Below are 27,094 nucleotides of genomic sequence, written 5' to 3'. Positions count from 1 at the left end.
AGAAGGAAAGGAAAGAAAGAAAAAGAACGAAAGAAACAAAGAAAGAGAAAGAAAGAAGAAAGAAGAAAGAAAGAAAGGGAGAGAAAGAAAGAAAGGAGATAGGGCTGATAGAAAGACATCATCTTTGGCTCATTTATATAGCAAGTGACAACCAATGTCGCTCAAATTTTCTTGCCTCTAGACCTGCACCATCCACTCATATCCACATCTCATTCTTCCTGGAAACTGCCACGGAACACGCAGACCTCCGTATCCACTTTTGTCAGTAGGGACACCCACTTTTGAAAAGCCACGGACCCCTTGCAATGAAGCTGCAGACATACCATTTAACTCAACCTGCCTGGAAAGGGAAAGTAAATGTTTTCTTCCCAATTTTTGCTAGGGAAATCCAGGCACATAAATGTATTCAGTAGCTCAATGATTTAAATTTCAAGGCTTGTGTCTGTGTGTTATTGGAAAAGCATTTGAGGCTGGCTGTCATGATTCATGCCTGTAATCCCAATACTTCGGAGGCTGAGGCAGGAGGCTAACTCGAGGCCAGGAGTTCCAGACCAGGCTGGACAACTCCACCTCTACAAAAAAATAAAATAAAATAATAAGCCCTCCATGGTGGTGCACACCTGTAGTTGTAGCTACTTAGGAGGCTGAGGTGGGAGGGTTGCTCGAGCCCAGGAATTCAAGGCTACAGAGAGCTATGATCACACCACGAGGCCTGGGCAACAGAGTGAGATTCTATCCCTAAAAAATAATGCATTTGATAATTTTAGCAAATCTAAGTACATTTGGAGTCTGCTAATATTACTGTATGTGGGATTTTGGTGGGACCATCCCTAAGGATTTAGTAATAAAATGTCCCTTTATATTGTTGAGAATTTTAAATAATTCTTTAAAGCAGTTATGTTCTGGTAAATATTTAATAACTGGCTCCTGAGTGGCATGGGGCACTGATTTGCAGTGTTTGCTGATTCCTGTGGTGTAAATACTCCCACTGTGGCTGATTTCAAGGTACAGATGTGATACCACTAAATGTGAAGCTGAGAAGAGATGCATGCAATTGGCTCTGACTCATGCAGTTGATACATGCCAGCATCAGCACATCATGACTTCAAGCTGTCCTAGATGTGCCCTGTCTGAACTTCTGATCTACCAAAACCATGAGAGATGATAAGTGATTATCATTGTTTTAAGCTGCTAAGTTTTGGAGTAATTTATTGCAGGGCAATAGATAATACAGCAATGACATAGCCCTTTCTCATTCTTTTTCACAGCTGTATAGTATTCCAGCTATGAAATGGAATACTATACAGCTGTGAAAAAGAATGAGAAAGGGCTATGTCATCGCTATGTTACCTATAAGGGATATATCATAACTATGTTATCTCATTCTTTTTTACAGCTGTATAGTATTCCAGCGGTGACACAGAATACTATACAGCTGTGAAAAAGAATGAGAAAGGGACATATACCTATTATAGCAATTGGACCTCACCCAATGGTGAGAGTTCATTATGTAACCATATCGGACCAATCTGGTTCAACTTTTATGTAACAAAGTTGTGAGTTGTCTTTCAGTTGCCATGGACCCCAGGTTGCATGTTATATAATCAGAACATGTCCAGATGAGCTAAAAAGTCAACCACAGGTGGAACGTAAGTGCTCAGACTAAGGAGCAGAACTGAATTAAGAAACAGATGCCACATGGAAATGATCCAGCATGCAATCAGCTCGAGCCCTGGCATCACACCATCACAAGAGCCAATCAGATCATGCCTCATTACCCTGTGACTATAAAACCTGCCCCAACTCCCAGTTCAAAGAGACAGATTTGAGTGTTTCCTCCCATTTTCTTGCCAGTTGGCTCACATTAAACCTTTCTCACTGCAAGACCATGGTGCTTTGCTGGTTGATGTTCCATTGTATACAGAGAAGTAGATCCAGTTTGGTTTGTAACAGTTACATATGAGGTTTTGACTCTGCATCTCATGCTGCTGGAGCTTTTTAAATTTATTATTATTATTATTATTATTATTATTATTAATGCAGGGTCTTGCTCTGTTGCCCAGGCTGGAGTGCAGTGGTGCAATCACACCTCACAGCAACTTTGATCACCTGGGCTGAAGTGAACCTCTTACCTATCTCTTGAATAGCTGGGACTATAGCCATGTGCCACCATGCTGGGCTAATTTTTAAAAAATTTTTTGTAGAGATGGGCTCTCACTATGTTCCCCCATCTGGCCTTGAACTCCTGGCCTCAAGCAATCCTCCTACCTTGGCCTCCCAAAGCACTGGAATCATAGGCATGAGCCACTGAGCCCTGCCTCTTTGATTTCTGAACTATGAATATGAATGTTTTGCCTATTGAAAAAAATCAAATGAAGTAAAGGTATAAATAAAACAGGTCTCACACTGCACAAAGGATGTGGAGAAATTACGACTTTCATACCCTGCTAGTGGGAATGCAAAATGGTGCAGACACTGTGCAAAACAGTCTGACGGTTCCTCAGGAAAGTTAAACATAGAATTGCCACCTGACATAGCAATTCCACTCTTCTGTTGCAACCCAAAATAATTGAAGGCTGGTACTCAGATAAGTGTACGTGAATGTTCATAGCAGCATGGTTCACAATAGCCAAAAGGTGGAAATGACCCAAGTGTCTGTCCACCCATGGACGAATGGATAAACACAACGTGATCAATTCATGCAACGGAATATTATTCAGCCATAGCAAGGAACGAAGCCCTGGCACGTGCTGCAATGTGGAGGAACCTTGAGAACATTATGTGGGTTGAAAGAAACCACACACAGCTGGGCGCACAGCAGCTCACACCTGTAATCCCAGCACTTTGGGAGGCCAAGGCGGGCAGATCACGAGGTCAGGAGATCGAGACCATCCTGGCTAACACAGTGAAACCCCGTCTCTACTAAAAATACAAAAAAAAACTAGCCGGGCGACGTGGTGGGCACCTGTAGTCCCAGCTACTCGGGAGGCTGAGGCAGGAGAATGGCGTAAACCCAGGAGGCGGAGCTTGCAGTGAGCTGAGATCTGGCCACCGCACTCCAGCCTGGGCGACAGAGCGAGACTCCGTCTCAAAAAAAAAAATAATAATAAGATAGTACAGGCCAGCATGGTGGCTCATGCCTGTAATCCCAGCACTTTGGGAGGCTGAGGCAGGTGGATCACTTGAGGTGAGGAGTTTGAGAACAGCCTGGCCAACATGGTGAAACCCTGTCTCTACTAAAAATGCAAAAATTAGCCAGGTGTGGTGGTGCTTGCCTGTAACCCCAGCTACTTGGGAGGCTGAGACAGGAGAATCGCTTGTACCTGGGAGGTAGAGGTTGCAGTGAGCCGCGATCATACCATTGCACTCTAGCCTGGGCTATATTAGTCTAAAAAAAAATAAAAAAACAAAAAATAAATAAAAAATAAAGAAATAAGTAGTAAACAAAAGAGGGGTGTTGAAATTCCTCCTGTGACTAATCGATTGGATATGTGAATAACTTTTTTTTTGAGACAGAGTCTCACTCTGTTGCCCAGACTGGGATGCAGTGGTTAGATCTTGGCTTACTGGAGCCTCTGCCTCCTAGGTTCAAGCGATTTTTCTGCCTCAACCTCTTCCCGAGTAGCTGGGATTACAGGCACTTGTCACCACGCCCAACTAATTTATTGTATTTTTAGTAGAGACGAGGTTTCACCGTGTTGGCCAGGCTGCTCTTGAACTCCTGACTTTAAGTGATCCAACCGCCTCTGCCTCCCAAAGCGCTGGGATGACAGGCGTGAGCCACCACACCTGGCTCTATTTTTATTTTTAATATGGCAAAATACATATAACACTAAACTTACTACCTTAACCATTTTTAAGTGTACAGTGGTAAATTTTATGTAATTTTAAGTCATTAAAATTTTAATTTAAATACTCACATAGACTTGTGGCTACCATATTGGACAGGGTCAATTTTCCATTTTTTCCTTGAGCAAGTCATCTCGTCCTTGCATAATTCATCACTCTTTTATCAGCTGGACTTTGAGACTTAGAAACGACGAAATTTTCTTGCTGCTGTATTTCCATGAGGGGTATAATATTTGATTACATTATGTTGTGAGGGCTGGGCCTGGTGGCTCATGCCTGTAATCCCAGCACTTTGGGAGGCCAAGACAGGCGGATCACCTGAGGTCAGGAGTTCGAGGCCAGCCTGGCCAACATGGTGAAACCTCGTCTCTACTAAAAATACAAAAATTAGCCTGGTGTGGTGGCCGGCGCCGGTAATCCCTGCTACTCGGGAGGCTGAGGCAGGAGAATCACCTGAGCCCTGGAGGCAGAGGTTGCAGTGAGTCATGATGGCGCCATTGCACTCCAGCCTGGGCAACAGAGCGAGACTCTGTCTCAAAAAATAAATAAAATATAAAATAAAATAAAATAAAATAAAATAAAATAAAATAAAATGTTGTTAGAACAAGCAGCACAACTGGCATAAACAGGTTTGGGAACACACAGCTTGCGCTCAGTGAGCACACGGCAAGCCTGGTATGGAAGTGGATGCATGTGCATTTCAGAGCAGCCCTGCAAGGGTTCTGTACGAACCAGGGACCTTGCATGTTCTCTGGGGGATAGACCTTGGGTTAATGGATAAGTTGGTTAATTGGGTGTCTTGGAGGTTGGCTGAGAGCGCCCACTGTTCTTGACTCTTAAGACAAGATGGCACATGAGGTGAAAGCAGGTGCCCCAGTGGAGGATCCTAGAGCCAGCCAAGTAAGTGAGGAACCAACCGCCCCCTTGCCCAGAGAGGTACTGGTGGAGGATACACAGGTGACTCACACTGCCAGGTGAGTCCCCCCTTCTCCATTTCTGGTGTGAACACCTGGATTCTTTTACAGTGTTACCCTTGGCTTGAGTTCACTTTGCCCTTGGCTCTGGGGGAGAGGGAGTCTCCTGGGGTCTGCTGGATTAGAAGAGATGAATTTTGCCAAATGAATGCTTCTCTTTCTGCAGCTGTTGCCTTTATGCAATGCCATTTCTATCTTCAGTTCTTTCTCCATTAAAATGTGAGCCATGGCCTGGAATGAACTTCATCCCTCTGTGTGGAGGAAGCGTCCTCAACTGCCCAGACAGGCTCAGCTTCGGGTCTGTGTAGGAAGAATGCCTGGAAGGGAGTGGGGAGTCGAGCTCAAAGAGTAACAGCCAAGACTCTGGGAGAGTGGTCAGCTCAGAGTCCTCAGGGAAGCAGGTGTGGGATGAGAGTACATGTTATTATCTTACCTGGGGCAGGTGGAATAAAGGTAAGAGAAGGCAAGTGGAGGATTTCAGTGACATACAATGCCTGCCTTTGTTGCAGAGAGCTTATTGGGAAGCGGATCAGAGGAACTGAGTTTGCAAAAGGTTTGTTTAGAGGGATGGATACTGATGGAAGGGAAAGAGAAGGGAAGGGAAAGAAACAGGATGGTGGGGGAGAGAGAGAGAGAGCGAGCGAGAGAGCGAGTGAGCATGAGAAGTCCAGCTGCCCCTAGCTCTGTAGCTGGGATGGTCCCTGAGTTGTCCTGATTTGGGGAGAGGGGCCTGAGATTTTATGTCTCCACGCGGATGTTGGTGGCCCAGGGAAGGGAACAAGACCCTGGATGAGGAGGTGCTATTCGGCAGACGCTGACCTGAAGGGGTGGACAGCAGAGGTCTGCTTCGGGTAGCATTCCCAGAAGCTGGGGCACACGTCTTTCATCGCTGAAAAGACCTGGGTAGCACAGCAGTGTCCTCCTCACCCTTGCTGAAACTTGTCTGGGATAGCTATGGACAGACTTCCTCTAAGCAGATTTACTTTTCCATGGTGAGAGGGTGTGTGTGTGTGTATGTGATTATGTGTCTCTATGAAGGTGTGAGTGCATATGTGTGTGTCATACTGTATGTAACTGTGTATGCCTGCATGTAATTATGTGCACGTGTGTGATTGTGTCTCTATATGAAGGTGTATGTGTGTATACGTGTGTGTCATACTGTATGTAACTGAGTGTATATGTGTGCATGTAATTATGTGCATGTGTGTGATTGCGTGTCTATATGAAGGTGTATGTGAGTGCATATGTGTGTGTGTCATACTGTGTGTGTGTATATAACTGTTCCAGTATGTGTGTGTGAATGTGTGGTGACTGTATGTGCAACTGTGTGTCAGCATGAGGGTGTGTGTGCATAACTTTGGGAGGATATGCGTGTGTCTCTGTGTGTCTGTAGGAGAGTGTATATGAATGCATATGTGTGTCATAAGGTATGTGTGTATGAGGGTTTGTGTGAGTCTGAGCAAGTGTGTGCATATGTGTGTGAGTGTATATATTTGGTATCTGTATGAGAGTGTGTGAGAATGTGGGGTGTGCAAGTGTGAGTGTGTGCAGGGGTGAGGACATATGACTGTGACTGTATATGTGACTGTGTCTGCATGAAGGGGTGTGTGCCTGTGTGTGAGTGTATTTGCATGATGGCACACAGGAGTGTGAGTGTGATTATGATTACGTGTATAATTAGGTGTATGTCACTGCATATATGTGTGTGTATGTAATTGTGTGTGTGAGAGACTGTGTGAGAGTGTGATCATGTATGTACATATGTGAGTGTGTGTATATAATTGTATGAGGATGTGTGTGAGCATGTGCGTGCATATGTATGGGAGTGTGTGTGTAATTGTGTGTCTGTATGAGTCAGTGTGACCACGCGTGTCCATATATGTGAATGTGGGAATGCATATATGTAATTGTGTGTGTGTATGAGGGTGTGTGAGAATGTGAGCATGTGTGTGCATATGTATGTGTGTGAGTGAGTGCATGCAATTGTGTGTCTGCATGAGGCAGTGTGAGCCTGTGTGTGCATATGTATGTGTGTGAGTGTATGAGTGTGTGTAATTGTGTCTGCATGAGGCTGTGTGACTATGCATGTCCATATATGTGTGTGTGGGGATGCATATATGTAATTGTGCATCTGCATGAGGGCCTGAGCATTGTGACTGTGTGACCATCACATATTGTGTGTCTGACAGTGTACATACGTGTGAAATTGGACGTCTCTATAATGAGGCATGTGTGTGACAGCATATGTGCATGGCTATGCGGATGAGTGTACATGCATGTAATCGTGTCTGTAGGCGAGTGCATGTGACTGTGTGTGTGCACATGTGTGTGTGTGCATGCCTGCCGGTTTGTGTCTGTATGAAGGCATTTGAATTGTGCAAACAGGTGTGATTATGGGAGCATGTTGTGAGTTTGAGTGTGTGTATGTGAGTGTGCTTGTGACTGTGCCCATGGGAAGGTGTGTGTGTGAGTACCTGTGCATGTGAGAGTGTCTGAGTGAGCGAGCGTGTGTGCAACTTGCATAAATCTGTCTGGCACCAGCAAAGTGGCTCAACCATCATTAGAGACAGAGGTCCCTTCCCTCCTATTGGGGACCTCCTATCAAGAGGTCCCTTGACTTGCTCCCTCCCCTCCAGCTTCACCCCTGTCCAAGGAGGCTGCTTCTGATCCCAGGATTCTACTGGGCGGGGGGTTGGGGAAGGGCATCACCTCCTTTCCTTTACAGGCATGACCAGGCGTGGCCCCCACCACTTATGCCCACTTCCCACAGGGCAGGACATAGCCACCCGGACACGCCATGCAGTCAGGGAGTCTGGGAAACATTCTCTTTAGGTGAGGGCTCTGGGGAAGAAGGGCTGGATAGACATTGGGGGACACTGGCTCTCCTAGCACAGCTGCCCAGGTACTCTGCAGAGTGGATATTTGTGAAACATTCAAAAGGCCCCGGTGACCAGGCCCGGTGGCTCACACCTGTAATCCCTGAACCGTGAGAGGCCAAGGCGGGCGGATCACAAGGTCAGGAGTTCAAGACCAGCCTGGCCAACATGGCGAAACCCCATCTCTACTAAAAATACAAAAGATTAGCCTGGTATGGTGGCGGGCGCCTGTAATCCCAGCTACTCGAGAGGCTGAGGCAGGAGAATCGCTTGAACCCGGGAGGTGGAGGTTGCAGTGAGCTGAGATGGCGCCATTGCACTCCAGCCTGGGTGACAGGGCAAGACTGAGTCTCAAAAAAAGAAAGAAAAGAAAGAAACCACTCCCAGACTCCCTGCCTGGGTGGGATCCTCTGATCAAGCCCTCAACACGCCTTGGGGCTTCTCTTCACAATAAGTTTGCATTTGTGTGACTCTAGGCCTCCCCTTATTTTCTTGAACAGGCCGCATCTGGTTTTGTTCATCTTTTTTATTTATTTATTTATTTTTTTGAGACGGAGTCTTGCTGTGTCGCCCAGGCTGGAATACAGTGGCGCGATCTCGGCTCACTGCAAGCTCTGCCTCCCGGGTTCACACCATTCTCGTGCCTCAGCCTCCGGAGTAGCTGGGACTACAGGCGCCGCCACCACGCCCGGCTAATTTTTTGTATTTTTTAGTAGAGACAGGGTTTCACTGTGTTAGCCAGGATGGTCTCGATCTCCTGACCTCGTGATCCGCCCACCTCAGCCTCCCAAAGTGCTGGGATTACAGGCGTGAGCCACCGCGCCTGGCCTGGTTTTCTTCATCTTTATGTCTCCAGCATCCAGCACAATCCCTGTCATTACGGTCATGGCTCCATAAAAATGTCATGAACACACACAGAAGTGCGTGCATGCATGAATCAATTAACGATGCATGAAAAAGCAATCTCCCCGTCCCGGAAGCAGCTTCCCCTAGGGTGGGGGTGGGGTGCGGAGGCAGGGACAGCCAGTGATGTCACAAGAGGTGGCTGGGATGGAAGGTTCTGGAAGGTTGAACGGGGTAGAAGGCCTGTTGTGGAGGGAAACCACCCAACCTCCTGCCTGCCACCACCACCATCATCCTGGCTGGACGGAGAGGGTGACGGGGGCTGGGAAGGGGCAGCTCATGTTCAGGTTTCCAGGAGGGGCTACCTGTTTACTGTCTTTGCAGGAAGAAGAAAACACCTGAGTGACCAGATGTCCCAGCTCCAGGTGCCTTGCCAGATGGCCAGAACCACACCTCTTGAAGAGTGACAGGTGCCAGTGGTATGGGAGAAGGGCACGTGTTTTCTTTTTTTTTTTTTTGAGACAGGGTCTCACTTTTTCTCCCAGGCTATAGTGCAGTGGCATGATCTCAGCTCACTGCAACCTCTGCCTCCCAGGCTCCAGCAATCCTCCCACCTCAACCTCCCAAGTAGCTGGGATTACAGGCGCCCGCCACCATGTCCAGCTAATTTTTTTTTTTTTGAGACTGAGTCTCACTCTGGCGTGATCTCGGCTCACTGCAAGCTCCACCTCCTGGGTTCACGCCAGTCTCCTGTCTCAGCCTCCCGAGTAGCTGGGACTACAGTCACCCACCACCACGCCCAGCTAATTTTTTGTATTTTTTTAGTAGAGACGGGCTTTCATCGTGTTAGCCAGGATGGTCTCGACCTCCGATCTCGTGATCCGCCCACCTCAGCCTCCCAAAGCGCTGGGATTACAGGTGTGAGCCACCGCACCCAAACCCTACATGGCCTTTTAAAATTGCAAAACATATAATGCATGTAAAATAACACAAAACATACCTGCACGATTTAATGAATAACAATAAATATCTGTGTGCCCTTTTCACTTCGTGAAATCGAATATTACTAGTAACTTACAAGTCCTCTGTGGAGAACTCCTGAGCTCAAGTGATCCACCTGCCTCGGCCTCCCAAAGTGCTGGGCTCAGAGGCATGAGCCACCGCGCCCAGCCTGCATGCATTTTTGCACATCTGCTGGGGGTGAAATGATCGTGTGATTTTTAACGTGCAGTTCCCTGATGACCAAAGCTCCTGAGCATCTTGTCCAGGATTTATAGCCCATCCAGGCTCCTCTTTTGTGACCTGCCTGCTTACATTTTTCGTCATAAAACACTGGGTTGTTTACTTTTGTCTTTTAAATCCAGAGTTCTTGTCATACTCCGGATACTAATTTTATTTGCCCATTTTGCATTACCATAAAGTAATACCTGAAGATGGGTAATTTATAAAGGAAAGAGGGGCCTGGTGCGGTGGTTCACACCTGCAAATCCCAGCACTTCGGAAGGCTGATGTGGGGGGATTGCTGGAGGTCAGGAGTTCAAGACCAGCCTGGGCAATATGGCGAGGCCCCCAGCTCTACAAAAATAAAAATAAAAATAAATTAGCCAGGCATGGTGGCATGCACCTGTAGTCCCAGCTATCTGAGGGGAAGAGAGTTCCAGGCAGAGGGCTGGTGTAAGAACCACGTGTATGTTAGAGGGCTTCATTCACCAAAGCGTTTACTCAAGTTGTTGCCTGCTGGGTTCCTGCGCTCACTGATAGAAACATTTACAGTCCATAAAACATTACTGCAAATCTAGAATTCAGAACAACTGCTTGATTCTTGTATCGAGTACACTCTTTATCATAAACAAAATCGCACAATTTTCCTCCCTGAAAGCCACTGGAAAAATCAGTTTCAATAAATATCGACCAATAATTTGGCCTCCACTTCCCCCAGGGGACAAAGTTGACCATATCTGGGGACATTTTTGATTGAAATAAATTGATATTTAGAATTTGTGATTTTAGGCCAGGCGCAGTGGCTGACACCTGTAATCCCAGCACTTTGGGAGGCTGAGGCTGGTGGATCACCTGAGGCTGGGAGTTTGAGACCAGCCTGACCAACAGAGAAACTCTGTCTCTACTAAAAATACAAAATTAGCCAGGCATAGGCCAAGCGCGGTGGCTCACGCCTGTAATCCCAGCACTTTGGGAGGCTGAGGCGGGCAGATCACGAGGTCAGGAGATGGAGACCATCCTGGCTAACACGGTGAAACCCCGTCTCTACGAAAAATACAAAAAAATTAGCCGGGCGTGGTGGCGGGTGCCTGTAGTCCCAGCTACTCAGGAGGCTGAGGCAGGAGAATGGTGTGAACCCGGGAGGCGGAGCTTGTAGTGAGCGGAGATCACGCCACTGTACTCCAGCCTGGGCGACAGAGCGAGACTCCATCTCAAAAAAAAAAAAAAATTAGCTGGGTATGGTGGCCTGTAATCCCTGCTACTCGGGAGGCTGAGACACAAGAATTGCTGGAACCCAGGAGGTGGAGGCTGCAGTGAGCCGAGATTGTGCCACTGCACTCTAGCCTAGGCAACAAAACAAAACCCCATGTGATCTTAAGTCTGATTACTGATAAACGTTTTCTAAAGAGATGGCACTGATTTTATCACAATGAATGAGAGCACCTGTTTTCCCACATTTTCATAATAGGAAATATTGTCACCTTTTTTGATCTTACTTAACCTGAGAGGTGAAAACTGCATCATATTTTCTATTGTATTTCTCATAGGACTGAGTTTGAGCATGTTTTCTTCTTTTTAAAAGTCATTTTTTAGTTTCAGATAATTATCTGTTCATGTCCTTTGCCCACTTTCCCTTTGGGTTTTGGTCTTTTTCTGACTAACTCCTCAGGGTTCTTTACATATGAAGGAAATCAAGCTTTTATATTTTGGATGTATTGTCCATATCTTTCCCTAATTTGTAGATCTCTTGATTTTTGTTTATGGTATTCTTTGCTATGTGGAAAATTTAAAAATTTTATGTAGCAAGATTTATCCTGTTTCTCCTTTAGGCCCTTTGAGTTTTCATATTAATACTACCTTTAAGAGAAGGTAAATGTGTGGTCCCATAAGAGTTTCTTTCCCTTGGGAGGCTTAAAAATGTTTTCTCACCCACAGAGTTGTGTATAGGCCCAGACTTTTTCTGTAAACTCACAGATTGAATACCCTCTGGGTTTTACAAATGCTGTAGTATCTGGCATGCCCGCCACTCTCCTCTCCTCCCAGGCCCAGGACAGGCATGACCAATGGATCCCAGGATGCTAGGCAGACATGACTAGTGGATGGAGGAGTTGGCCTCATACCTACAGCCCCTTTACCAATCCTGTTAAACTCCTGCTTTTTTGCCTTGCAGTACTGTGAAGCATGGTTTCTGCACACCTTGAATGATTGGAACCCCAAAGACTCAAGAAGGAGCTAAAGATCTTGAAGTAGACATGAATAAAACACAAGGTATATTGCACTAAAGAGTGCGTGGGAGAGAGACAGGCACGTTGATTCCACAAAGGCTCTTGGCAGAGGAGTCTGGATCTAGAAAGATGTAGCCGTTCCTTGACTGACCCTGCTGACCCCACCCTCCACCTGTTTTTTTGAGACAGTGTCTTGCTCTGTCATGCAGGCCGGAGTGCAGTGGTGCCATCATAGCTCACTGCAGCCTTGACCTCACAGGCTCAAGTGATCCTCCTGCCTCAGCCCTCCAAGTAGCTGGGACTATAGGTGCACACCACCATGCCCAGCTCTGTATTTTTTTGAAGAGACAGGGTTTTGCTTTGCTCCCCAGGCTGGTCTTGAACTCCTGGGCTCTAGCAATCCTCCCACCTTGGCCTCCCAAAGCGCTGGAATTACAGGTGTGGGCCACTATGCCCAGCCTGGGGCCTATTTTCTACTCTTGATAAGGTGTTGAGGTAGCAGGGCAAGTGGTTCACTTAATTCAGAGCTCTGCTCTACTAGTCATGTGACACTGGGCAAGTCACTTGCTCTTTGGAGGCCTCATTTGCATATCTGAATGATGGGGGCATTGATAACAGCACCTGCCTGTCAGGATGGTGAGCCCAAGTGGATAAAGTACCCAGGAACCATCCATGTGGATATGGCGCAGATATGATCATAGTGACTTATTAACATTAGGCTGTAGGCCAGGCGCGGTGGCTCATGCCTGTAATCCCAGCACTTTGGGAGGCCGAGGCAGGCGGATCACGAGGTCAGGAGATCGAGACCATCCTGGCTAACACGGTGAAACCCTGTCTCTACTAAAAATACAAGAAGATTAGCCAGGTGTGGTGGCGGGCACCTGTAGTCCCAGCTACTCAGGAGGCTGAGGCAGGAGAATGGTGTAAACCCAGGAGGCAGAGCTTGCAGTGAGCCAAGATCGTGCCACTGCACTCCAGCCTGGGTGACAGAGCGAGACTCCGTCTCAAAAAAAAAAAAAAAACAAAAAAAAACAAAAAAAAACATTAGGCTGTAATCATTTTACTGCCAGAGCTAAAGTCAAGGGACATGGTGACATTATAGACAGCTGTGATACCAGTGGGCTGGGGGAGGTCCTCAAATGCCGGTGGGACCTTGAACCCAGCCATTGTCCAAGCTCTTGACACCATCGAGAGTGAATTCAAGAAACAAGTCAGAAAATAGTGAAAGTGGGCCAGGCATGGTGGCTCACGCCTGTAATCCCAGCACTTTGGGAGGCCGAGGTGAGCGGATCACGAGGTCAGGAGTTCGAGGCCATCCTGGGTAACACGGTGAAACCCCATCTCTACTAAAAAATACAAAAAATTAGCAGAGTATGGTGGTGGGTGCCTGTAGTCCCAGCTACTTGGGAGGCTGAGACAGGAGAATGGCGTGAACCCAGGAGGCGGAGCTTGCAGTGAGCCAAGATCGCATCATCGCACTCCAGCCTGGGCCACAGAGTGAGACTACGTTTAAAAAAAAAAAAAAAAACTGAAAGTACTGAGGTTTATGGCAAATAAAAGTACTTGCATTGCAAAATGCACATTCAAGGAGAGGGAGTGCGGGAGTACTCGAAAGATAGCGTCATGCACAAAAGGAGTTTGGGGACCTTTATGGGTCCAAGGGGTGGAATATTCATCTAAATCCCTAGAAAATTGGCTGAGCACAGTGGTTCACAACTGTAATCTCAGCACTTTGGGAAGCTGAGGTGGGCAGATTGCTTGAGGCCAGAAATTCGAGACCAGCCTGGACAACATGACAAAACCCTGCCTCTTAAAACTACAAAAATTAGGCCGGGCGCGGTGGCTCAAGCCTGTAATCCCAGCACTTTGGGAGGCCGAGACGGGCGGATCATGAGGTCAGGAGTTCGAGACCATCCTGGTTAACACGGTGAAACCCCGTCTCTACTAAAAAATACAAAAAACTAGCCGGGCGAGGTGGCGGGCGCCTGTAGTCCCAGCTACTCGGGAGGCTGAGGCAGGAGAATGGCGGGAACCCGGGAGGCGGAGCTTGCAGTGAGCTGAGATCCGGCCACTGCACTCCAGCCTGGGCAACAGAGTGAGACTCTGTCTCAAAAAAAAAAAAACTACAAAAATTAGCCAGTTGTGGTGGCACATGCCTGGAATGTAGTGAGTCTCAACTCACTGCAACCTCTGCCTCCCAAGCTCAAGTGATTCTCGTGCCTTGGCCACCCAAGTAGCTGGCATTACAGGCATGCACCACCATGCCTGGCTAATTTTTTTTAACAAAGTGCCCCAAACTGAGTGTCTGAAACAACAGAAACATATTGTCTCACAATTCTAGAGGCCAGATTTCTGAGATGAAGGTGTGGGTAGTGAGGTTGCAGTGAGCCAAGATCGCACTACTGCATTCCAGCCTGGGCAACAGAGTGAGACTCTGTCTCAAAAAATAATAATAATAGGCCAGGCATGGTGGTTCACGCTTGTAATCCCAGCACTTCGGGAGGCCAAGGCGGGCGGATTGCCTGAAGTCGGGAGTTTGGGACCAGCCTGACCAACATGGAGAAACTCTGTCTCTACTAAAAATACAAAAGTAGCTAGGCGTGGTGGTGCATGCCTCTAATCCCAGCTACTTGGGAGGCTGAAGCAGAATTGTTTGAACCCAGGAGGCAGAGGTTGCAGTGAGCCGAGCCTGGCCAAGAACAGCAAAACTTCATCTCAAGAACAAAAACAAAACAAAATAATAATAAAAAAAATAAGATGGGGCCAGGTGCGGTGGCTCATGACTGTAATCCCAGCACTTTGAGAAACTGAGAGAGGATTGTTTGAGCCCAGGAGTTTGAGATCAGCCTCAGAAACACAGTAGAACCCCACCTCTACAAAACATTAAAAAATAAAATTTACATGGTGGTGTTCACCTGTAGTCCCAGTTATTTGGAAGGCTGAGGTGGGAGGATGGTTTGAGCCTAGGAGGTCGAGGTTGCAGTGAGCTGTGATTGTGCCAGTGCACTCCAGCCTGCTGACAGAGTAAGACTGTGTCTCCAGAAAAAAAAAGAAAAGAAAAAACAAACAAAAAAACAAAAAAACAATGGACAGAACAAAAATAGCAGGACAGATGTGTGATAATATATACTAAAATGCTAGCAGTTGTAGAATCTAGGTGTTGGGTAAGAAAGTGCTTGGTATACAATCCTTTCGACTTATTAAAATTTTTTTGGGGGGGAATGAAAAAATAAATAAAGAGAAAGGAAGCTTGTCTTGCCAGTGTTGACCACATAACTTCACCCTAAAAGGGGATTAATTCAACTCTCAGCACCTTAGGTCCAAAAAGACACCAACCGCCCCCTATCCAAAGTTGTTAAATAAATTAAAACATTTGCCACCAACTCTGGTAACTATTTGCAGTTACTCCCAGGCTGTGGACCACCTGTCGAGATGGAGAAGTCCTTCTGAGGCTATCCAAACATGGACCGGGCCATGAGACCCCGATGACCATCCCTGAATTTTTTCGAGAGTCAGTCAACCGATTTGGAATTTATCCAGCCCTTGCATCCCTGAATGGCAAAAAATGGGAAGTTCTGAATTTCAACCAGTACTACGAGGCTTGTCGGAAGGCTGCAAAATCCTTGATCAAGGTAAGATCCATTCATTCATTCTCCTTTGTTCAACCATTCATTATGAATAGGTAATACACGTACATATATGTAATACAAAATTCACAGGGCACCAAAAGATACAAAGGTTAATTGGTGAAAAATTTCCCTCTGATTCATGAGCCTCAGACATCTAGTTCCTCTCCAAGGAAGCAGCCACCATTGTCAGTTTTTTGTGTGTCCTTTTGAGAACTAGATTATGTATATATACATAAAATACAATTTTTATATATGCAAAATTTTACACACATAATAGCCTACTACACCCATGGTTCTGTATCTTGCATTTGTCCCTAACATACTATATCTATGTATTAGTTAGTTGCTGCTGCATAACAAATTATCCCAAAACATACTGACTTGAAATGACAAACATTTATCATCTCACAATTTCTGTGGATTGAGAATTTAGGAGCTACTTTGAAATTGGGTGGTTCTGGCTCCAGGTCTCTCATGAGGTTGCAGCCAAGTTATCAGCTGGGGCTGTCTCATCTGAAGGCTCAACCAGGGCTGGAGGCTTTACTTCCAAACTTACTTACCTAGATGGCTGGTTGTTGGCAGGAAGTCTCAGCACCTCATTCCATGGCCTTCTCCACAGAATTGCTTGAGTGTCTTCATAGCATGGTTGCCAGTCCCCCCTAGAATGAATGAAGTAAAAGAAAGAGGGAAAAAGGCTGGGGTCAGTGGCTCATGTCTGTAATCCTAGGGCTTTGGGACATTGAGGCAGGAGGATCACTGAGCCCAGGAGTTCAAGATCAGCCTGGGCAACATAGACCCCAGTCTCAACAAAAAATTTTAAAATTAGCTAGGTGCAGTGGCACATGCCTGTAGATCCAACTGTCAGGAGGCTGAGGTGGGAGGATCACTTGAGCCTGGGAGGTTGAGGCTGCAGTGACCTGTGATTGCACCATTGCACTCCAGCCTGGGCAACAGAGTGAGATCGTGTCTTAAAGAAAAAAAAGAGAGAGAACCATGTGTTTGGGCTGGGTTTCTTCTTGGTGGCCCCACCCTCATACTATGTCTCTGTGGCTAGTTCATCTCTCCTGAAAGATGGTCTCCTTTAGCCATATTCTTAGTTCCGTGGAGTTGAAGGTCCCTCTCCTCCTCTAAATCTTGGAGACCTGACCAAGCATGGTGGCTCATGCCTGTAATCCCAGCACTTTGGGAAGCCAAGTTTGGCCGATCAAGGTCAAGAGGTCAAGAGTTTGAGACCAGCCTAGCCCACATGGTGAAACTCCATCTATACTAAAAATACAAAAGTTAGCCAGGTGTGGTGGTGCACGCCTGTAATCCCAGCTACTCAGGAGGCTGAGGCAGGAGGATTGCTTGAACCCAGGAGGCAGAAGTTGCAGTGAGCCGAGATCGTGTCATTGCACTCCAGCCTGGGTGAAACTCCATCTCAAAAAACAAACAAACAAAAACAAAACTTGGGACCAAAGTAAAAACAAAACCAAAAAGAAAAACAAACAAAACTACCTGCAGCCCCAAGTAGAAATTAACCAGTGTAATTATTATTAATAGGCATTAATAAAAACACACTCTGTCCACAATAAAGCCAGCCTTTTGAACACTGAAACACTTGGCATCTCATCCTGAGGTACCAGCAGGCAAATGTCTTCCAAATGGTTCCTTTTCCCCCAAGAACAGCAGATCATTGCCAGCCGTGATCCCGTATGACTAAAAGAGCCGACAATGTTGGTTGGCAGTACCCAGAACAAAGAGGGAGTTTTCCCCTAAGGATGCTTACTTTTGTTTCTGAGTTTCCTGGTTTATTCTCAGCCACACTCAGGACAAGTCTGTACTTTTACATGTGCAACTTTTTTTTTTTTTTTTTTTTTGAGATAGAGTCTCACTCTGTTGCCCAGGCTGGAGTGCAGTGGTGTGATCTTGGGTCACTGGATCCAAGGCTCACTGGAGCCTCCGCCTCCAAGTTCAAGCAATTCTCCTGCCTCAGCTTCCCAAGTAGTTGGGACTACAGATGCGTACCGCCACACCTGGCTAATTTTTTGTATTTTTAATAGGACGGGGTTTCACCATGTCGGCCAGGCTGGTCTCGAACTCCTGACCTAAGAGATCCACCCGCCTCAGCCTCCCAAAGTGCTGGGATTACAGGTGTGAACCACCACACCCGGCCCTACAAAAATAAATTTTTAAAAAATTAGACTCCGTGTAGCAGGCCCATAGTCCCAGCTACTCAGGAGGCTGAGGTGGGAGGATTGATGGAGCCTAGAAAGTCGAAGCAGTGAGCTATGATCACCCACTGCACTCCAGCCTGGGCAACAGAGCAAGACCCTGTTTCTTTTTCTTTTTTTTGTCGCCCAGGCTGGAGTGTAATGGCACAATCTGGGTTCACTGCAACCTCTGCCTCCCGGGTTCAAGCAATTCTCCTGCCTCAGCCTCCCAAGTTGCTGGAATTACAGGCACGTGCCACCATGCCCAGCTAATTTTCTGTATTTTTAGTAGACATGGGGTTTTCACCATGTAGGCCAGGCTGGTCTCGAACTCCTGACCTCAGGTGATCCACCCGCCTCGGCTTCCCAAAGGGCTGGGATTACAGGCGTGAGCTACCATGCCCGACCTACATATGCAACTTATCACCACTGTCTGATATCATTCCTTGAATACTTTCATTAAAAATAAAAATACGGCCAGGCACGGTGGCTCATGCCTGGAATCCCAGCACTTTGGGAGGCTGAGGTGGGCAGATCACTGTAGTTCCAGCTACTCAGGAGGCTGAGGCAGGAGGATGGCGTGAACCCGGGAGGCAGAGCTTGCAGTGAGTCGAGATTGCGCCACTGCACTCCAGCCTGGGCGACAGAGCAAGACTCCGTCTCAAAAAAACCCCAAAAAACAAACAAACAAAAAACAATATTACACCTCAGATTTTAGGCTCAACGCTGTCTCCCACTCCGTGTGGCTACTTTTGCTTTGTTTTGAAACAGGGTCTCACTCTGTTGCCCAGGATGGAGTGCAGTGGTACAGTCATAGCTCACTGCAGCCTCGAACTCTAGGGCTCAAGTGATCCTCCTGCCTCAGTTACCCAAGTAGCCGGGACGACAAGGGTGAACCACCATGCCTGGCGAACTTTTCTACTCTTTTGTAAAGACAGGGGTCTCACTGTGTTGCCCAGGCTGGTCTTGAACTTCTGACCTCAAGCAATTCTGTCACCTCAGCCTCCCAAAGTGCTGGGATTACAGGTGTGAGCCACCGCGCCCAGCCTCCGTGTGACTACATTTGACTCTGACGTCACATATCCTAATGACGTAACATCTCCGTGTTCACGCTTTGTTTTTCTGGTTTTTTCCTTCCCAGCTGGGCTTGGAGCGTTTCCACGGAGTTGGCATCCTGGGGTTTAACTCTGCGGAGTGGTTTATCACTGCTGTTGGCGCCATCCTAGCCGGGTAAGGTCCTTGGCTTGGTTCACGGTGAGGATTAAGGAGCCGCTACCCTGGGCCTGGGACCCCTGGGCTTGTTCGGTGTGAGATGCAAACAGGAATTTTGGATGAACGCCCTCGTTAGCAGGCAGGATAGATACACGAACACATTATTCTGATCACAGGTCATACGCAATAACACCCATTAGACCAGCGGTCTCAGACCTCTCGGTTTTCTTCAGCTGCAGAACTTTTTGCAGACAAAATAATAATCACAGCATTTAGAGGCTTCTGATTATGTGCAGAAGCATTGTGCTCCGTGTGTACGATCCTGGAAGACCTCACGACAGCAATGTGAAGTGGGTCCTATCATCTCCTATCTACAGATGAGGGAACTGAGGCTCATACGGCCAGTGGGCAGTAGAGTCAGCACTCTGCTCTAAAAATAAAAATTCAAAAAAAAATTTAAAAATCCACAAAATGGCCAGGCACGGTGGCTCATGCCTGTAATCCCAGCACTTTGGGAAGCCAAGGTGGGCAGATCACCTGAGGTCAGGAGTTAGAGACCAGCCTGGCCAACATGGCGAAATCCCATCTCTACTAAAAAAAATACAAAAATTAGCTGGGTGTGGTGGTGGGTGCCTGCAATCCCTGCTACTTGGGAGGCTGAGGCAGGAGAATTGCTTTAACCTGGGAGGTGGAGGTTGCAATGAGCCAAGATCATGCCACTGCACTCCAGCCTGGGTGACAGAGCAAGACTCTGTCTCAAACAAACAAACAAACAAACAAACAAAAAATAGCTCCTAAACACACATGCACACACACAAATAAAAGAGGGAGTTCCTCTAGTTATATTACCTGGGAGTTAGGGAGGGGCTGGGATATCCCGACATTAACCTCCCATGACACTGACTGTGTTTTGTTCATCTCTGGGGTCTGGTTTACCAGGTTACTCAGTATTTAAATAAATGATGATAATCCAGTCCAGATGCCACCATACCACTGGGGTTTTTCTGTTTGTCTGCTTTGGGGTTTTTGTGAGACAGAGTCTCGCTCTGTCACCCAGGCTGGAATGCAGTGGTACAATCACAGCTCACTGCAGCCTTGAAGTCCTAGGCTCATGCAATCCTCCCGCCTCAGCCTCCAGAGTAACTGGGACTATGAGCACACACCACCACACTTGGCTAATTTCCTTTTTTTTTTTTTTTTTTGTAGAGATGGTTTCTTGCTATGTTGCCCAGGCTCTAATCATGAAAAAAAAAAAGTAAAAATAAAATATTGATTTCTTTTTGAGCTGGTAATTCTACCTTTGGGAGTGTTACTTAAAGAAGCAAAACCAAAACATGAGAATATATTTTGGCTTATGCACAAAGATGCTTCTTGGAAGTGTTATTAGTGATGGCAAAAAGTCAGGGACAACCTAAGTAAAAGTCAGGGACAACCTAAGTGTCCCACAGCTGGAGGTTAAACCATGAGACGCCTTCTGGATGGGATTCTGGGTAATATTTTGAAATGATGGCTCTGAAGAGCACATTTTAAACATTTTTGATGTCAGAGGTGACAAAGCAGGTATCAAAATCTTTATACACTGTATGGTTACAACTACGCTTAACATTTAAAATACCAGGCCGGGCGCGGTGGCTCACACCTGTAACCCCAGCACTGTGGGAGACGGAGGTGGGCGGATCACGAGGTCAGGAGATGGAGACCATCCTGGCTAACACGGTGAAACCCCATCTCTACTAGAAATACCAAAAAATTAGCCAGGCGTGGTGGCTGACACCTGTAGTCCTGAAGCTACTTGAGATTTAAGGGCAGGAGAAATGTATGGAACCCAGGAGGCAGAGCTAGCAGCCGAGATCACCACTGCACTCCAAAGTCCACGGCAGGAGCTGCAGTGGACTCCGCCCCAAAAAAAAAAATTAAAATACTAATTATTAATATAGCAATTATTGCTAATACTCTACCCATATAGATATTGGCCATGACTGCCCCATAGCCCCTTGTATGTAGGTGCCAACATGATCCCGAGTAATAATGATGGTGACGATAATCCGGGACCCATCGAGGTTAAGTGGCTTCCCCAGAATTCACACGCTTTGTGGTTGGATAGAAGACCTGAGACCTGAAATCCCATTTGTTCAAGCCAGATTAATAATAACAAATGGCAATGACAAGGGCAGCCACAGCTAAGGAAAAATTGAGAGGCTGCACAGACCATGCCTGCAATACCAGCACTTTGGGAGGCTGAGGGGAGGATTGCCCAGCTCAAGAGCTCAAGACCCCAGCCTAGGCAACACAGCGATATTCTGTCTCTAAAAAAAGAAAAAGGTGCTTTAAACAGTCAAAAGCATGGTGGTGCCTGTAGTCCCAAATCTACTTGGGAGGCAGGAGGGAGGGATGGCTTGAGCTTCCAGGGAAGTTGAGACTTTCAGCAGGAATTATGATCACACCACTGCACTCCAGTCAGCAAATGCATGAGACCCTATTCAAAAAAAAGAAAGAAAAAGAAAAGAGAAAGAAGGAAGGAAGGAAAGGAAGGAAGGAAAGAAGGAAGGAAGGAAGGAAGGAAGGAAGGAAGGAAGGAAGGAAAAGAAATTGAGGGTAGTGACTAGAAATAAATATTAACATTAGTTATATCTCAATACCTGACCACAGAACACCTAATATGTTATATTCTATTTTCCAAATTTTTATGAGCATACCACCTATCTGTTGGGGAGCGAAATATATAATTATATATAATATATTCTTTCCTTTCCTTTTCCTAATAGTAATATTATATATAGTATAGATAATATTATATATATATAATATATATATTATGCCTCACAGGGCTGTTATGAAGATTCAATAAGAGATTCAATAAGATTCAATAAGAAGATTCAATAACCCTTAGCACAGCCAGCAAAATAGGGGTATAGTTAAGAAATTGTGATGAGAGTAACTATCCCAAATAATTATAACGTGCTTCATTCCCTGACATATTAAAAGCACAACAACTAGATCAACAGAGCACAGAGCAAGAAATAGCTCCATGCATTGCCATATCACCGGTTTCCAACAAAGGTATATGAGCAATCCAGCGGGTGATGGACCAACCGGATATTTGCATGGAAAAAATAACCGCCCTGATCCTTTACCCTCACATCATGCAGTAAAAATTAAATTGAGATGGATTACAGACCAAATCATGCAAGTCAAATTCTAAAGCCGCAGAAATGAAAGTGATGGAATGGTTTCACAACCTGTAGCCGGTGACTTTAGACAGACACAGAGCAAAAAAGCATAAAGAGAAAAGCTGCTTAAACAGGGACTTTTGAGACGGAGTCTCGCCTGCCTGTGCCTCCCAGGTTCACGCCGCATTCTCCTGCCTCTCAGCCTCCCAGTAGCTTGGACTACAGGCCTGCCACCCCACCCGGGCTAGTTTTTGTATTTTTAGTGGGAGGACGGCGTTTCACCATAGTAGCCCATGTTGGATGGTCTTTGATCTCCTGACTCGATCCCGGCCTCCGCCTCGCCCCAAAGTGCTGGGATTACAGGCTTGAGCCACTGCTGCCTCAGCCATGGGACCTTTTATTAGCATTTAAAAAGTCTGATTTCATTAAAAAGACAATTCAATAAGATGAACAGTTGTTGAGTATGGTGGCTCACACCTGGAATCCCAGCTTTAGAGGCTAGGGCGGGTGGGATCACTTTCAGCCAGGAGTTTGACCAGCTTGGTAACATGAAGAAAACCCTCAAAAAATACAAAATTAGCCAGGTGTGGTAAGGAAGTTTAGAATCCTTAGTTACTCAGAGGTTGAGGTGAGAATTGCTTCTGAATCCAGGAGGCTGAGGTTGCAGTGAACTGAGAGACTGCACACAGCAGATGCCAGCCTGGGTGACAGAACTAGACCCCATCTTTAAAAAAAAAAAAAAGAACAATGTGTCCTGGCATACTTAGAGAAAATATTCTTAAAACTCAAATTTCTGACAAAAGACTGGTACCTAAGATATATAAAGGAATTCTGTAACTCAGTAAAAGGAAAAAATTCTGAGGGCAAAAGATTTCAACAGAACTAATAAAAGGAAAGTAGCCAAAAGGCACGTGTAAAGATGCTCCATGTCATTATCCATTGGGAAATGCAAATTAAAAGCAAAAGAGGATGCCACCTGCAAGCACAAAAGGCCATGAATGATGGGAACAGGAGCTGAGTGAGGAGTTCAAATCCTAGGTCTAACACCTACTTGCTGTGTAATCTTGAGTAACTTCACTGCCGGATCCTTGGTTTTCTCATCTGTAAAATGGGGTGTTCTAAGTGTTCCACGACCTGTTGTCATAGTGACATCATAGGAGCTGTCACTCTTATCATCATTGTCATTTTTGTTGTCTTCACCGTTAAGTTGGGGAGGGAGGGAAGCTGGTGCTGTGGCTGCAAACTTAAGAACTTGCCTGCAAACCTTTCCTCTCTCTTGACCTTCCAGACCATTCTGCCTTTAAGGTGTGTTTGGATGCACACATGAATGTGTTTTCTTTTCCCAGGGGTCTCTGTGTTGGTATTTATGCCACCAACTCTGCCAAGGCTTGTCAATATGTCATCACTCATGCCAAAGTGAACATCTTGCTGGTTGAGAATGATCAACAGTTACAGAAAATCCTTTCGGTAAACCCCTACCTAGCAAACCCCTACACACTGCCTGCCAAAGTCACCCAGGGAGACCTCAGGGCTCTGGGCAAGTGTTCTTTTTCTCCCAGGTAAATTCTAATGAGGGCCATTAGAATAAGGCCATACATCGGTTCAGCAAGAGTCCTCCGTGACCTCATTAGTATACGTGGTGAAGCTGATGTTTGGAGAAGCAGAGTGAAGTGGAGGAGTTTGATTTCCAATTCATATTAACTTAGTTTAATATTCAGCCTCCATTTCTTTTCTTTTTTTTTTTTTTTTTTTTCCCGAGACAGGGTCTCACTCTGTCCCCAGGCTGGAGTGCAATGTCGTGATTGTAACTCACTGTAGCCTTGAACTCCTGGTCTCAACTGATCCTTCTGCCTCAGTCCTCCAAGTAGCTGGGACTACAAGCATATACCACCATGTCGGGCTAACTTTTTTTTTTCCGAGACGGAGTCTCGCTCTTTCGCCCAGGCTGGAGTGCAGTGGCGCGATCTCAGCTCACTGCAAGCTCCGCCTCCTGGGTTCACACCATTCTCCTGCCTCAGCCTCCCGAGTAGCTGGGACTACAGGTGCCTGCCATCACGCCTGGCTAATTTTTTTGTATGTTTTAGTAGAGATGAGGTTTCACCATGTTAGGCAGGATGGTCTCGATCTTCTGACCTCGTGATCCGCCTGCCTCGGTCTCCAAGTGCTGGGATTATAGGTGTGAGCCACTGCGCCAGGCCTGGGCTAATTTTTAAAACATTTTTTGGGCCAGGTGTGGTGGTTCACACCTGTAATCCAGGCACTTTGGGAGGCCAAGGCAGGCAGATCACCTGAGGTCAGAAGTGTGAGAACAGCATGGCCAACATGGTGAAAATCCATCTCTACCAAAAAATACAAAAATTAGCTGGGCGTGGTGGCATGCACTTGTAGTCCTAGCTACTGGGGAGGCTGGGGTGGGATGATCGCTTGAACCTGGGAGGTGGAGATTGCAGTGAGTCAAGATTGAGCCACTGCACTCCAGCCTGGGCAAGAGAGTGAGATCCTGTCTCGAAACAAACAAACAAACAAAAACCATTTTTTTTTTTTTTTGTAGAGACAGGGTCTTGCTATATTGCCCAGGCTGCTCTTGAACTTCTGGCCTCAATTGATCCTTCTGCCTCAGCCTCCCAAAGTGCTGGGATTATAGGAATAAGCCCCCATGCCTGGCCTTAAGCCCCCACGTAAAAATATTTATCTATTATTTTATATACATCCCACTACTAATTATTTTTTCTTTTGGAAGTGTGATGATTTCAAGCCTGTGCTTCTATATAATTTTCTTCATTTCTTGTCATTGTCTTCATTTCTAGACGCTTTTGTTGTTCTCTTCTATTTCTTGCCTAAGTTCTATCCCTTCCTATTTCACTTTTTTCTAGTGTCCTGCTGTCTCTTCCCTGAGTGCTTGTATGTTTGCTTTGTGTTCTTTCTTTCTAGCTGTGTTTGCTTCATTACATTTTTAGTTTTATGTTGGAATGTTTGGTTACAATTTTCTTTTGCATTGTGTTGAAATTATCCTGTGAGTTTTCTTTGTGTACAGTGAAATTTGGCTCCTGTGTTACCTTTTTTTTTTTTTCATTGTAATGTCTTTGTATGGCTATTGTGGAAACTTTAAATTTCCTACATGTTTGAATGAGTTGCAGTTTGCTGATTCAGCTTTTGGCAGGACGGTCCTGGAGAGGAGAGGAGTCCTTGGGAGGGGTGAGCCTAGATGGCTAGGTTCATCATTCAGCTCAAGGACCACTGTGACTGTTTCTTGAATACATGATTTCATGACTCTGAGCCACTCATTTCTTCACTTTTTAACATCTCTGGAATCGAGATGTGTCTTTTCATTGATGGCATTCTCTGATCACTACTGACCATATGTTTTCTCACATTTTACTATCTCCAAAATTTGGGTACAGTTTCCAGATTCAGTGAAATCCTAGCTAGACTCAGCAAAATACAACACTTTCTGCTGCCTGGTTTCCTTTGACTCCTAATTCCTGACTTGGTTCAGTAAGGATAGACCTCTACCTCTGGCCTGGAGCTTTTAAAAATTATTTTCTTTTTTTTTTTTTTCTTTTTTTTGAGACGGGGTCTCGCTCTGTCGCCCAGTCTGGAGTGCAGTGGCCGGATCTCAGCTCACTGCAAGCTCCGCCTCCCGGGTTCACGCCATTCTCCTGCCTCAGCCTCCCGAGTAGCTGGGACTACAGGCGCCCGCCACCGCGCCCGGCTAAAAATTCTTTTCTTTTTTCTTCTTCTTCTTCTTTTTTTTTGAGACGGTCTCACTGTGTCATCCAGGCTGGACAGCAGTGGTATCATCTTAGTTTGGCTCACTGCAACCTCTACCTCTCAGGTTGAAGCGACTCTCGTGCTTCAGCCTCCCAAGTAGCTGGGACTACAGGTGCGCACCACCACACCTGGCTAATTTTTGCATTTTTTTTTGAGACGGGATTTTGCCATGTTAGCCAGGCTGCTCTTGAACTCCTGGCCTCAAGTGATCCAATGGCCTTGGCCTCCCAAAGTGCTGGGATTACAGGCATGAACCACTGCTCATAAAATTACTTTCTTAAGTGATGCATCTGTGGTTCCCAAAACTCATGTCATACCTGTTTGTCCTCTTCTTAGCAGAACACACTATGGGGTGGGTGCTAGCGGGTGGGTGGGATCCTTCTTCCATCTGGGAATGCTGGCTTAATTTGAGTTTTCCATAACTGGAAAATGCCACATACCCAACCTTCCCCTCTACACCCACCTGGCTGCTATGGATTTCTGTCCTGATTCTAGGAGGTCCAGCCTTAAGTGAATAAAGAAATATCTGAATTATTTCTGACTCCTAGTTTCATTGAAGGTGAAGTCTGTGGAGGATTTACTGTTCCAGTTGCTACGTCTAGAAGATTCAAAACCAGGTTCCTGACATGCTCCTTCCAAATTGGATGCCCAGCTCCACTTGGAGATCTTTGATCTGGGGAAGTAATCACAGATCCTCCTCTGCTTAAACCCTCTAATTCTCTTGCGGTTTTCTGTTGGAGTTAAATAAACTCCAAACTCCTCATCTTTGCCTCCAAGGCTCCGCTGATCTGGGCCTCACCATTCTTTCATGCCCCCTCCCCTGTCATACTGTCTTCGGTCCCCACTCTGGCCATCCTGGACTTTTTATATCCCTCAGACATCCCAAGCTGTTGCCTGCCCCAGGCTCCTTGAATGTCTGTTTCTTCGTCTCTCTGGAAAACTTGTCCAGCTGCTGTACGGGCTTCTGCTATCTCTTCTCTCCAATGCCTGCCAGAGGCATGGCTATAATTAGCAAAATGGATGTTGCAAGTAACTTTTTCACTGGATTGGCTAGAAGTGTCATAGAGAGACCCCTCCCCCTTTCTTTGGCATGAACAGAGTACAAGAATCTTGCAGGTTGCCTGATTCTTAC

The 27,094-nt window shown here is 46.2% G+C and overlaps 1 protein-coding gene and 1 long non-coding RNA gene across 6 annotated transcripts in view; one reads left to right on the top strand and one right to left on the bottom strand.

Moving 5' to 3' along the window:
- The window catches only part of LOC110741881, a 28,351-nt gene that overhangs the window by 1,069 nt on the left and 188 nt on the right, over positions 1 to 27,094 (bottom strand). The window contains exon 2 of the long non-coding RNA XR_002518865.2: positions 16,178 to 16,276. This is a non-coding gene — a long non-coding RNA (uncharacterized LOC110741881). The remainder of the gene's footprint in view (positions 1 to 16,177; positions 16,277 to 27,094) is intronic.
- Positions 8,741 to 27,094, top strand: part of ACSBG2 (acyl-CoA synthetase bubblegum family member 2) — a 48,063-nt gene continuing 29,709 nt past the window's right edge. The window contains exons 1-6 of one of the 5 annotated variants that reach the window (XM_009193287.2): positions 8,741 to 8,766; positions 8,927 to 9,012; positions 11,934 to 12,031; positions 15,391 to 15,620; positions 18,951 to 19,039; positions 23,538 to 23,658. In XM_009193287.2, coding sequence (XP_009191551.2) covers positions 11,965 to 12,031; positions 15,391 to 15,620; positions 18,951 to 19,039; positions 23,538 to 23,658 — 507 coding nt within the window. In that variant the 5' untranslated portion in view covers positions 8,741 to 8,766; positions 8,927 to 9,012; positions 11,934 to 11,964. Of the gene's footprint in view, positions 9,022 to 11,933; positions 12,032 to 15,390; positions 15,621 to 18,950; positions 19,040 to 23,537; positions 23,659 to 27,094 lie in introns of all 5 variants that reach the window. The other 4 variants (XM_009193289.2, XM_009193286.2, XM_003914747.4 and 1 more) reach the window with 4 other exon arrangements.

This window comes from Papio anubis, chromosome 20 (genome assembly GCF_008728515.1).
Source record: "Papio anubis isolate 15944 chromosome 20, Panubis1.0, whole genome shotgun sequence".
NCBI lineage: Eukaryota > Metazoa > Chordata > Mammalia > Primates > Cercopithecidae > Papio > Papio anubis.
Note: the sequence above shows the minus strand (reverse complement) of the source record. Positions and strands in the feature narration are given on the sequence as shown.